Source organism: Glycine max, chromosome 13 (genome assembly GCF_000004515.6).
Source record: "Glycine max cultivar Williams 82 chromosome 13, Glycine_max_v4.0, whole genome shotgun sequence".
In the NCBI taxonomy this organism is placed as follows: domain Eukaryota; kingdom Viridiplantae; phylum Streptophyta; class Magnoliopsida; order Fabales; family Fabaceae; genus Glycine; species Glycine max.
The window spans coordinates 34,540,453-34,553,457 of record NC_038249.2 but is presented as its reverse complement, the minus strand read 5'-3'; the positions used below and the strand labels follow the sequence as shown (position 1 = coordinate 34,553,457).

Here is a 13,005-nt window from a genome sequence, read left to right as displayed (position 1 = left end):
ATAAACTGCACCACATTCTTGGATGTCTTTTTACTTTATTCTTGGATCTCCTTGCTTAGCATATCGAAGAGCTTCCGCCAAGATTTATACATTTTGTAGGCGATATAATGTTGGTTAGAGTCAGAGAATAAAAAGAAAACAAACGACAAGTTATAAATGTAAAGACTAATTTTAAGAGTATCAATTTTGCTTAAATATAAATAACAAGGAATATTTGAATTATAAGTTTAGTAAGAGGCGCACAATTCTATCATAAAGGTAAATTTGGAGAACTTGTCTTAACACAATCCTAAATACTTAAATCTATATTTGAATTATAAGTTATTTTTACCTATTCTGCACGAGAAAGGGCACGGACAACGTCGTTTGAAGCATGTACTATGTTATTGGTCAAAGGATCCATTGAGATAAGAGTGTAATTTTGAAATAAGTTTAGAGTGCATTGTCTTCTAGTAAAACATTGGGGGACATCTAATTGTAATTTACTGTCGTCATAATGATTTAACAAACATGCAGGACTTATTTGATAATCTATATCTATATTATATACAAAGGAAAGCAACTTGCTAGAATAGACTTAGCAGGAGATCAATGATTTAAGTTTAGTTATCCCTGGATTTATGCAACAACTTAGCTTCTATTCTGTGCAGACTGTTTGATCTGCTGGCCTAGCAACAGATTACCATCCAGTGCAAGGATGAAGAATAATCTGTTTTAGATTGTCAGTATGGGCTGCTACTGTATGTCCACGATGGATAGTGTTCATTGGGGTGAAAAATGTTGCACTCGACATCCTCAGTCATTAAAAATAAGTCTATTTCGGACCTTATGCTACCAGTTGCTCCCACTTCCTTGTCTGCTCTGAGAAATTTTGCAATTTTAAGTCTCAGAACTTCAGTGCTATCAAGCAAATAATGTGAAAAAAATTTCAATTTGGTTGCTGTGACCAGGTAATATATCAGTAACTACAGAAGGTCACAGCCAAAATATGAATCATGAAGTTAGAAATGTGTATGAAGTGATACTTTCTGCACTTAAAAGAGTTTCCAACTTCCAATAAAGACCAGCCATTGTTTCCAACCACAAACACCACAATACAAAACATGAACTGTGAGAGAAACAACTGATCAAACTCCCTGTTCATAGCAACTTTAGGCTTCAAAATTCAAATCAAAATTGAATACAGTTCACAGCAGAACCTTACAGAATTCCAAGTTCGAACTACCTAATTGGACTTGGTAGAATTTACAACGCAGCAACAGTGGTACAAAAATTTCGCATTATATCGTGAGCTTAACGAGGCCTTACAATTGGATGGAGGTAAACCCAGATATCTGGTTTCATTGTGAAACCGCCTGGAGTGCATCCATCCAATTGTAAACACCTGTGATCGACGTAAGTTATAGGAAGGAACAATGTGATATAAGTTTGGTGATTAATCCACAGTAATAGGTATGTTGAGTATAAATAGAGATGGGTGTGGATGAGTCTTGTGTGGAGACTCGAGAAGAGAGAAATAAGTTGGGAAGGGCTTCTCTTCTAGTGTGGGGGTTACGTACTGTCACTTATGAAAAGGGATTGAAAGTGAATTTATGCTAGTGCATGCTAGAGTCATAAATAAGAGAAGATCAAAAGAGGGTTCGAGAGGAGGAACGAGAATCAAAGGGTGTTGTCCTGTGAGAGAGTGCTGTTGTGTGCTGCATAGTTTGTGTGGTCCTTTCAGAGAGTGAGTGAACGTTGCGATTTTCAGGTTAAATTTAATGACAGTCTGCAAGCAAGTTAAGTTTGCTGGAACTTAATTTATCCCTTGCATGAAAATGGGAAAAAGCTAGCCATGAAGTAAGAGAGAAAGAGTTGCGTAGCGTGAGAAAATGGATCACTATCCGTGCTATGGGGATGGTAGGAGTGGAGGCAAAAATCGAAAAGCATACTTTTTGTCGCAGACTAATGCATGAAGCAGGTTTGTTTACACCAAATAATATGGAATAGAAATTTGGATGACAAAATTTATGAATATTAAAAATTTGGGTTATAAAATTTATAAAATAATGATAATTGGGTAATAAAATGTGTAATTAAGTCTAAATTTTATTAACTTAATATTACTAATTTAATATATTATGTTGTGATATATTTTTAATTTGATTTTATATTAGAAATTAGGCAGCTAAAAGTCTATCGAGTCGCATCGAACTCAATTGGTCCAATGGTGCTAAACAAGTTGGGTGATATGGGTAAAAAATACTCATTTCTATTTAGGTCACTTTTTTTAGAATTAAACATGACCCATTTTGCCAAGCTAACAAAAGGTAGTCTACTATTACATTTAAATATTAGTAGTTTATTGTTTGAGCGAATGAAGTGTGTGATCTCATCTAGATAAGTTAAAGGGTAAACACATCCAACATATTACAGTTGCACTTGAGAGAAAAAGGAATTAAAAAATAATTAAGAGTGGAAGATGTCTATAAAAAAACTATCAAAAGAGACATTACTTTTATAGGATAAATAATTATTTTGATCCGTAAAATATAAACGTATAAATTGAAGATTTTTAGTCCATAAAAGAGTGAAAATCATGATTTATTTTTGAATGCGTAAAAAATATGATAATTAAATATTATTATATTAGTTAATATAAATTTGGTTATAAAAAAACTCAGTATTAAATTGGTTTTTTAATATTAAAACTTAATAGAAAATTATTTCACAAAACTTAACTGTAGGAATTAATTGCTGCGCTTCTTACAAATTTGGGAACTTAATTAAAATTTTCCTTATTTCAGGATTTAATTCTCATTAATCTTCTTTTGTATTAAGATGGTATGGGATATATAAATTATATAGATTTTTTTTGTGACCTTCCAATTGGTAGGAATAGTTTCTGTGGAAGGTGAACCAGGATTATTACTATAAAATAACAGAATGAGAAAAAAAAATCTTTATTTCGTTTAACGCTCGACATTATTGTTAATTTACAAGCTTATACATTTTTTTATATTTTATTTAATGGAATTACACATTGTTAGAGTATCGTAATCTTGATTTACGTTTTCTGGATCTAGGGTTTCTCTATACAGCTAGTTCTTCATAATCATCCCATCGTCCTCCTTTCTTAATTGGCATCGTCAAACCCATCGGAGTAGTAAACCCCACCAGATTGCTGGCAGAATCAATCACTTGAGACTCAGGCAGAGACATTGAGGTTGATGATTTGAATTTTTGGATTTTTCATCGTGAATCGCGGATCTAATGTTTCTTCAGAAAACAAAGTCTAATATTCTTTTATAACGAATCTAAAGCATTCTTGTTAAAAGAAACTTGAATTTTTTTTTTCTGTGAAAGTCCCAACAAAGCTTTTGCGATTGTAAAGAAGAAAAAAAAGGAGGAAACAAATGCCGACGTCTATGGTGTACCATGGAGAGATGGCAGTGGGAGAGGTAAAGATATACCCAGAAGAGAACAAGAACATGGATCTGAAAGAAATCAGAATAAGTCACTTCTCACAACCTAGTGAAAGGTGTCCACCGCTTGCAGTGCTTCACACAATTACTTCTTTTGGTATTTGCTTCAAAATGGAGTCATCGACCTCACAGAAACGACAACAGCAAGATGCACTCTTTCATTTGCACTCCTCATGTATCAGAGAGAACAAGGTATAATCAGCAAAACTTGTAAAAGTGAAACCCAGTATTCAACTTTTTAAAGAAAAAGAAGAAAAAAGAAACTCTATTCCAAAACAAGCATATTATGGACTCTGGACAGAATCTCGGATGATGATGACTTATTTTGAAGTTGCACTTGCACCCAAGTACTTGGCAATTCGGAATTTTCGTAATATTTGTCTCAACTAATTGAATCTATTGATTTAAAGTTTAGAACCCCAGATGTTGTGGGAACTGTCTAATTGGTTGCCCTGCATTAATTAATGACTTCCTTTACTCAGACTGAATCCGAACTGCGTTATGAAGATTGGCTTTTGTTTCTTGTGAATCTTGTAACATATTTTTGCCAAGGTTTGCTTGCTATGTTGGGTAGCATGTGATGATAGTCTAATGTAGCATCCATATTGGTCCAAATTACAACAGAATGATTAATTATCGATAGTTTCAAGGGCAGTCTAAAATAAACTAGAATGATTTCAAATTTAAAACAGAACAGCAAATATATTGATCGTGTATCCCTACATAACAAATGTGTGCTTTGCTTACATAATAAGAGAGATTAACCATGAGAGATACTTTTGATCTTTTCACAACAAATTTTAGAGAAATCCTGATTTTTTAGTTTGGCACTGTATCCATCTTTAACATTTTGCAATGCTTGCTAGATTAAAACCTTTTCAAATTTTGTTTCTTGTACATGGTCGTCAATTTTCCTTTTTTCTAATTTCTCTTGCTTGAGTTTAACCACAATTTCAATTTTCAATATTGGCTGGTGCAGACTGCTGTAATGCCAGTGCGTGGGGAAGAAATACACTTGGTTGCAATGTATTCACGGAATAATGATAGGCCTTGTTTCTGGGGATTTATTGTTGCCTCTGGACTTTACAATTCATGTCTTACAATGTTAAATCTGAGATGTTTGGGTATAGTGTTTGATCTGGACGAAACCCTTGTAGTGGCAAATACAATGCGTTCTTTTGAGGATAAAATTGAGGTGCTCCATAGAAAAATGAACTCTGAGGTCAATCCGCAACAAATTTCTGCTATGCAGGCAGAGATCAAGCGATATTTAGATGACAAGAATATATTGAAGGAATATGCTGAAAATGATCAAGTTGTTGATAATGGGAAAGTGATAAAAATTCAATCTGAGAGTGTTCCAGCATTGTCTGATAGTCATCAGCCTATAGTTCGACCACTGATCCGATTACAAGAAAAGAATATTATTCTGACACGCATCAATCCACAGGTATGTAATTTTTCTTTATCCATTTATTTGATTGTAAAATGCCGTGTCTTGGGATCAAGCATCTTCCTTTGGAGTTACTTTTCTACGTTGGTTCTGTATGATTTCATTCCATTAGTGTGAATTTTAGCTTTTTATCATTCAGATTGGAGATTATTAATTATATGGTTATTAATTACATAATGGTGTTCTAAAATGCCCTGTGCTCAAAGCATGTGTTTATGTTTCTCTAGCACAGTCTTTCATGTTTAATTGGATGATTTCAACATGAATGGATGGTACATGTTTTCTGTAGTTTCTTATAATTAAAACATGTAGACTTGTCAGAATCATTGGTCCAACAATAACTTGTGTCTTTGGAAAGATTCGTGATACTAGTGTTCTTGTGAGGTTGAGACCTGCATGGGAAGATCTCCGGAGCTACCTGACTGCAAGAGGGCGCAAGCGTTTTGAGGTTTTTGTTTGCACAATGGCTGAGAGGGACTATGCACTAGAAATGTGGAGGCTTCTTGATCCAGAATTGAATTTGATAAATTCGAAAGAACTGCTAGATCGTATTGTTTGTGTCAAGTCAGGTAAGTGGCATTTTTTTGAAACATTCAATTATCTTTGTTTTCAAATGAGAAGCTTTACATGTGTAATGGAGTAGATAAAGGAAGCAAATTAAAAGGATGACAATAGCTCGAATTTTAAATTTTCAAATTCATAGCAGTTTTTCTGCTGCAACTGTTCATTTATTTTTTGTGCTTCTTGTGTGTTTCAATATATTATAATAGGTTTAAAGAAATCATTGTTTAATGTATTCCAAAATGGCTTATGCCATCTGAAGATGGCATTGGTAATTGATGATCGCTTGAAAGTGTGGGATGAGAAAGACCAGCCTCGGGTGCATGTTGTCCCTGCATTTGCTCCATATTACACTCCTCAAGCTGAAGTAATTTCACTTACCTATATAATGTGATACTAATATACATAAAATTTCATTGTTTCTGTAGTGTTCTGAACTGATTAAACTTGTTTATCTTGTAGGCAAGCAATGCAGTCCCTTTCTTGTGTCTTGCAAGAAATGTTGCTTGCAATGTTAGGGGTGGCTTCTTCAAGTAAGAACTAAACCTAAGTTTTATTAAATAGACTTTTTTTTTACACCCGAACAAAAAGGAGGGGGATCTCGCCTATTTTCTCTAACAAAATGTACAAACCTTTATTATAATTATAACTTGATTTATGAGAACATTACTTCTCTCAAACAAATATAAAGGTAGACAAGCAGAATTCTTAGACCTGATTATGGCCTCTGATTTGGTGACAGGGATTTTGATGATGGTCTTTTACAGAAGATCCCTCTAATTGCTTACGAAGATGATATCAAAGATATACCTTCTCCCGATGTGAGCAATTATCTAGTTTCGGAGGTTAGTGTACTACTGTACATTTAACTTTAAGTATACATGTTATTAACCAATACTATAATCTGCTGGGTTTTAGTATGGTGAAATTTAAGCAGAATGCGAATCATTTAATTTGATCATATGTATGTGTCTGTTTTTTGTTTTTCAGGATGATGCATCTGCTTCCAATGGAAATAAAAATTTGCTTCTATTTGATGGCATGGCAGATGCTGAGGTAGAAAGAAGATTAAAGGTAACAACCTAGTCTGAATAAATGGGATATCTGATTTACATATCATTAAACATTGAGTTTGTTATCATTGTAACTCTACTTGCTTTCAGGATGCAATATCAGCTTCTTCAACTATCCTTGCATTGACTGCTAATATAGATCCTAGGCTTGCTTTCACTTCTTCTCTTCAATACACAATGGTGTCTTCTTCCGGAACAGTTCCACCCCCAACAGCACAAGCATCTGTAGTGCAATTTGGCAATGTTCAGTTTCCTCAACCTAATACTCTAGTTAAGCCTATGAGTCAAGTTACCCATCCAGGACTGAGCTTGCATAGTTCTCCTGCCAGAGAAGAGGGTGAATTACCTGAATCAGAATTAGACCTAGATACCAGGCGTAGGTTTCTCATATTGCAACATGGTCAAGATACAAGGGAGCGCATGGCAAGTGAACCCCCATTTCCTGTTAGACATCCTGCACAAGTTTCTGCTCCTGCTTCCAGTGTCCCATCACGTAGGGGATGGTTTTCTGTAGAAGAGGAAATGGGTCCACAACAACTAAATTTGCCAGTACCCAAAGAATTCCCTGTAGATTCTGAACCATTTCATATTGAGAAGCGCTGGCCCCGTCATCCATCCTTTTTCTCTAAGGTTGGCGATTCTATTTCCTCTGATAGAGTTTTCCATGAGAGCCATCAAAGATTGCCAAAGGAGGTAGTGCTTATAATGAATTTCAGTATATTATGCTCAAAGTTTTGCTGGAGGATCGTACTCTTAGATTATTTAGTAATTTAGATAGTTAGTTAGTTATACCTAAGATAATTGCATTGCAGGTGCATCATAGGGATGATCGCTCAAGATTAAGCCAATCACTCTCTAGTTATCATTCTTTACCAGGTAAATCAGCACTTGTATTCAAAGAATTAGTTGCTTCTATTGTTTTATGTTATCATTAGAATGACATTATACCATGGTTGTCATGAAGGTGATGACATTCCCTTGAGTGGTTCATCTTACAGCAACAGGGATTTTGACTCTGAATCTGGACGTTCTCTATTCCATGCTGATACTACAGCTGGAGTATTACAGGAAATTGCACTGAATTGTGGAACTAAAGTGAGTGGAAATATATGTGTCTGTAACATAATAGTTAGATGGCATTGTTGCATAATGCATGCATGGATTATGATCCCAATGTACCATTTAAAGTTTCTGTTGCTTTAATGCGAACAGGTGGAATTTTTGTCTTCGTTAGTGGCTAGCACAGAACTGCAATTCTCCATTGAGGTATGTTTCATTCTGGGTAGCAATATCTTCTGTGTCCTTGTTGATTATGTTTGCATGTAATTTATATATTATATTTCTTCTGGACATCAGTTTAGTTATGATATAGTTTGATTTCTATTAATTTAGAGTAAAATACTTATTTTAAAATCAATGAATCTGCCCTGTCGTAATTTTTCTATACTTAATTAAATGCAAGAAACTTATTGGTACAGTTTTTATTAATTATATGACTTCGATTTACTAAACACAGGGTTGGGTGTGCAGTGTGCTATATCTCAATGAGTAGATTTGAAATTGTTGGCTTTATTGTTTTATCTGGAATTAATTTCATAATTGCTTTAATCAAAGGCTCAAATTCTGTTCCATATTGCTACCTATACAGTGGTGTCACTTACAAAATATGTCCTCCATTATATTTTTTGAAAATTTGTTAATTTGCTTCAACTTGATGTCAATCTTACACGCAGGCATGGTTTGCTGGAAAAAAGATTGGTGAAGGATTTGGTAGAACTAGAAGGGAAGCTCAAAGTAAGGCTGCTGGGTGTTCAATCAAACAATTGGCTGGTAAGCTTTTCTAAATTTGTTAATTATAACTTGACGTGGCATTTTATTTTACCCCCTTTTTTTTTAATGATTTTGTAGATATATATATGTCTCATGCTAAGGATGATTCTGGTTCCACTTATGGTGATGTTAGTGGGTTTCATGGTTCAAACAACGATGGTTTTGTGAGTAGTGGTAATTCTCTTGGTAATCAGCTATTGCCTAAAGAAGAGTCAGGCTCATTTTCAACTGCATCTGAGTCATCTAGGGTTTCAGATTCTAGGTTGGAAGTCTCTAAAAGGTCAACAGATTCAATTTCTGCCCTCAAAGAATTGGTAAGCTTTTTAATTATTAGAGAAACCAATTGTGGCCCTTTTATTCATCTTATGCTATGTCAAATTTTGTTATTGATATACTATAAATTCTAAATTCTACTTTTTTAGTGCATGATGGAGGGTCTTGCTGCCAGTTTTCAATCTCCACCAGCTTCAGCATCAACACATTTAACTCAGAAAGATGAAGTGCATGCACAGGTTTGTAATTGATGTCAAGGTTATCAAATCAAGATTCAAATGGTGAATTGCCAAGCTAATTTTTTATCCGGAATCATAATATTTAGAGACTATGAAAAATAACTTAAAATATACCAAATAAATGATATATAGTGTTCAATGCAATAATTTTAAACTAGAAATAGATACAACAACTTAACCAAGTCTCATAAAACAAAATTATTAGTTATATCCGAGTTTGTGAAGCCTCTACTTTAGAAGGATGGAAACTATACAATGAAATAGTCAAATAGAGTTGAATAAGTAGTGAGTAACAAATAAAGTAGTGGAGTAATCAAATTTGATAAGTTCAGAAGTGGTCCTTCAATTCTTTTTCATTTGACAATTGAAGTTGTATGACTTTTCAATTTATTTCATGAGAATTGGTGAGAGAAAAGTAAAAAAAAAAATGAAAAAATAACGAATCGTTGAATCATGTAATTCGTATTGATGATTGAAATTGTACTAATTCATTCATGTATTGTAAGATTCAAAATTATTTGAGATTCATCTTATCATATGAATCAATAGGTAGCTGATTTGTATTGAATCATAAGATTCAATTTGTGAATAACTATGATTAACGCATGTGCTTCAGTAGGTTGCACAAATTGGGTTAAAAATATTTTCAAATTTTTCTAAACTAGCCATTGTTAATTAATGATTCTGGTTCTTTATTTTGTGTAGCTGCAGAACTTGCATTTCTTGTGCTGATGTCCTAGATTTTTCCCATGTTTGTCCCATTAGGCAGTTAGGTATTCCCATGTTGAAATTACACAATATACCAGTGTTGTGATAGGTACTGATTCAGAATTAGTGAAAGAATAAATGCAAGTGTTCATCGCAATATTTCAGATCCTGATATTGCTTCCAAAAACCGATCTTCCGCTAAACAAAATGCCCCTAGTGTTCTCCCCCTATCTCTTTATAGCCTATCTCTGCCAATCTGATGGGTTATAAATGACCATCACTAACTAACTCTAATTAACCACTCCATTGGGCTTATCGCTTACCTAACATGTTACTTTGATTTATGGTAGTTTATTCATTTTGTTTTGAGGCGGAGAATTGGATAGGTGCCTATGTATGAGCTTTGGGAACAAAATCCTTTTTAGCATTTTGAATCTGGTATAGTGTAGTAGCATTGCAACAGCATACTTGTAGGGATTATAATCTATAAAAGAAGCCTTCTCTGCCATAATACATTTTTATCTTCTCTTTTTTAATTTGATTTGTGCACTTTTAGTATAATGTTTTACATTGTCGGCCAATTAGAAATCATAGTGGGTATGACTTTTAAATGGTTTTTGTTAAAGTCAAAACACTAACCAAGTAACCGTACATGGAAACTGTGATTGGATGACAGTGTAAAAACACTTTACACTGTCAATGCATACACTATTTTCTCTTCCTTTTTTATCCTACGCTGTAAATACTGCTTAGTCCTGGCAATGTTTTAAAAAAGTTCTGAAAGTTCTTAAACAATTTTCTCATGTTTTAGGTTGAAATAGATGGTCAGATCTTTGGTAAAGGGTTTGGAGTAACATGGGAAGAGGCTAAAATGCAGGTATACTATTTTCTTTTTATGAAATGTTAGTATTGTTTACATATGTGTGTGTCTATGTAAAAATGAATTTGATTAACTTCTCTCATATGGTGTTGGGGTGCTAATATGCCTTTTTAATTTTCAGGCTGCCAAGAAGGCACTTGGAAGTCTAAGAACAATGTTTAATCAAGGTTCTCTAAAGAGGCATGGTTCGCCCAGGTCTGTTATTTTGACCAGCAGATCTGGTATATTTGATTTTCCTTTAGGTTTTACTACACAATGGGCAAACTTAGATCTTTAGGTAAAAAAAATGCTTTCCATGTTTTCTTCCTTGATTGAGAATTGAGTAGTTCAATTTTTACAATACAGTAGTGAGCGCAAAATACAAGCAATGTATGAGTATGAGCCATACTTTGTTACAGTTTCTATTGTTTCCTTTGACTTAAATTAGGTTTATCTTGTCTTTTATTGGGCAATATTGACAATTATAAGTCAACATGATGACAGAGAAAACTGATTGGACAAAGCGTCATACATACAATATCAGCTTCTGTAACAATGAAGTACTTATTTTTTAATTTTTAATCTTTATACCTCCCCTAAGGGTTTCAGTATTTTGTATTTGTCTTATTGTTTCTTCTTATTATGTTGCAAAATCAGGTCAATGCAAGGATTGGCAAATAAACGTCTAAAGCCAGAATATCCTCCAACTCTGCAGCGGGTTCCCTATTCTGCTAGATATCCCCGGAATGCTCCTCTTGTCCCTTGAAAAGCATAACTGGATTTTCATCTCACTTAATCATTGTGGCTTTTGCTGGGACATGTCTTTGTTACCGAGGCAATGATACAGGGAATGGCTGTTGGTCGGATGGCTTCCAGTTTAGTGGCTGTCTGGTCTGTCAGTCTTTTTGTTCAAATCCAATTCGAAGTAGAACACCCACTTTTTATATCAATTTAAGATACTCAGTCCTCTCAGAAGAGTGGGGTTAGATACTGGACAAATATTTGGGGATGTGTTGGTCCTCCCAGACAATGCAATGCCAACTGTGCGTGTCTGGAAAAGCTGACAACAGTCCAAAAGACAATGGATGAGGCAATCCCACATGCTGCAATTGTTCTTCTGTGACGGTTTATACTTGGTGCCAGAGAGTAGCTAATTGGAATTGAGCATTTGATTCATGTTTTTATTAACTGAAGTCGTGATACACCAGTACAGGTCTTTTGAGTCGGTTTTCACTAACCTTACCAATTCTTTTTAGCTATAGTCATCATACACCTTTCAATACAGCCGTACAGGTTCTTTTACACTTGAAGTTGGTTTTCATTAACATTACCTGTTAATAATACTATAATAGTGTTTCCTGCCACTGACAGTTCTATCACTACTTCAGAGACACTGTTATTTATGAATTTTTGAGGTAGTACAGTTTTCCCTTTGGGGTTTTTTTGGGCCCCCCCCCCCCCCCCCCCCCCCCCCCAAGTCTTTTGGTGAGGGAATTATTGCTTTGTGCAATAGAAATCCCTCACAAATCACAATCGCAGGTGCTTGTATCTGAATTTGATGTTAAGAAATTGGAGCTATGCACGATTTTGTATTTGAGGTGTACCTGTAATAACATGTTATTCTCTGGCTTTCTGCTAAATACTCGATTATACCCTTGAAGATTACTTGTGCTCACTGTTTTGAAATACTCGATTATACTGCTAATAACTTTGTTATAAAAAAGAAAGTAGATATAATACTCACAAAAAGGGATGGGGTGGTAGGAAATGATTTTACGAAAACACTAACTTTGCACAAGGATGCAAGGATGGAGTGTAGTCATTCATAGTGGAATCGTTTGGAATGGACTGGAGTGAAAAGGTAAAAGAATACCACTTTATTTTGACGGAGTTCTCTTCAATGGTAATTTATAGAATGGACTGAACTGCAAATTTGACTTCCAATACTGCCAGAAACTGGGGTTGGAAGGTAGTTTGTCAAATACTATCACAAAGGTGTGAATTTCCTAGAGGAGCACTTAGCTATGTATACCTACCGTTGAGGCTTCAAAACTTTGGTCTACTTGCAGAACGAGCCAGAGTTGCTAACAAAATTGGAAAGATTGGTGTCGTCAAAGTCAATTATGGCAAGGGTGATGAGAGTTATAAAGTTGGCTTGATGATTGAAGAGAGAAGTGGGAGTGAGAGGTTGTGGGTTCAAATTCTTTCACTAACCAAAATTAATCGGTGACATTGGATGATAAAAAAAAAAAAATGACCGGGGTGATAAGCCAAATTCTTGAAAGCTTTTGTTTGAAATGGCTAGTGAGAAAAACACTTGGATTCTCTAGTTTTCGAACAAGAAAATGGAATTAAATGTGATTAGATCAATGGTAGCAAAAGTGATTTGGAATTAAATTTATTTTGTAAAATTATGTTTGAAGCAATGCGTTTTATCTTTGAATATTTTTATTATATAAATAAATTAATGGTAAAATTTAGTAAAAAAAAATTATTTAACTTAAAAGTTACTTAAAATTATTTCAACTTAAAATTATTTCTAAAA

General features: G+C 34.4%; 1 protein-coding gene across 6 annotated transcripts; it reads left to right on the top strand.

Moving 5' to 3' along the window:
* The first annotated feature begins 2,827 nt into the window (after positions 1-2,827).
* LOC100814542 (RNA polymerase II C-terminal domain phosphatase-like 1) lies at positions 2,828-11,894 on the top strand. Of its 6 annotated transcripts, none has more exons than XM_014765812.3 (18): positions 2,828-3,656; positions 4,444-4,914; positions 5,276-5,486; positions 5,688-5,845; positions 5,941-6,011; positions 6,221-6,323; positions 6,469-6,552; positions 6,642-7,244; positions 7,364-7,427; positions 7,516-7,646; positions 7,764-7,817; positions 8,285-8,381; positions 8,460-8,555; positions 8,637-8,695; positions 8,804-8,893; positions 10,413-10,478; positions 10,603-10,676; positions 11,118-11,894. In XM_014765812.3, the coding sequence occupies exons 1-18, from the start codon at positions 3,396-3,398 to the stop codon at positions 11,224-11,226; spliced, it is 2,802 nt and encodes a 933-aa protein (XP_014621298.1). In that variant the 5' UTR covers positions 2,828-3,395; the 3' UTR covers positions 11,227-11,894. The 6 variants fall into 6 exon arrangements, 5 of the variants coding, with proteins under 5 accessions (XP_014621298.1, XP_040864262.1, XP_014621299.1 ...); XM_014765813.3 differs by adding an exon at positions 10,965-11,020 and having other exon boundaries at positions 2,832-3,656; positions 8,460-8,695; XM_006594541.4 differs by having other exon boundaries at positions 2,833-3,205; positions 3,346-3,656; positions 8,460-8,695.
* The last annotated feature ends 1,111 nt before the right edge of the window (positions 11,895-13,005 follow it).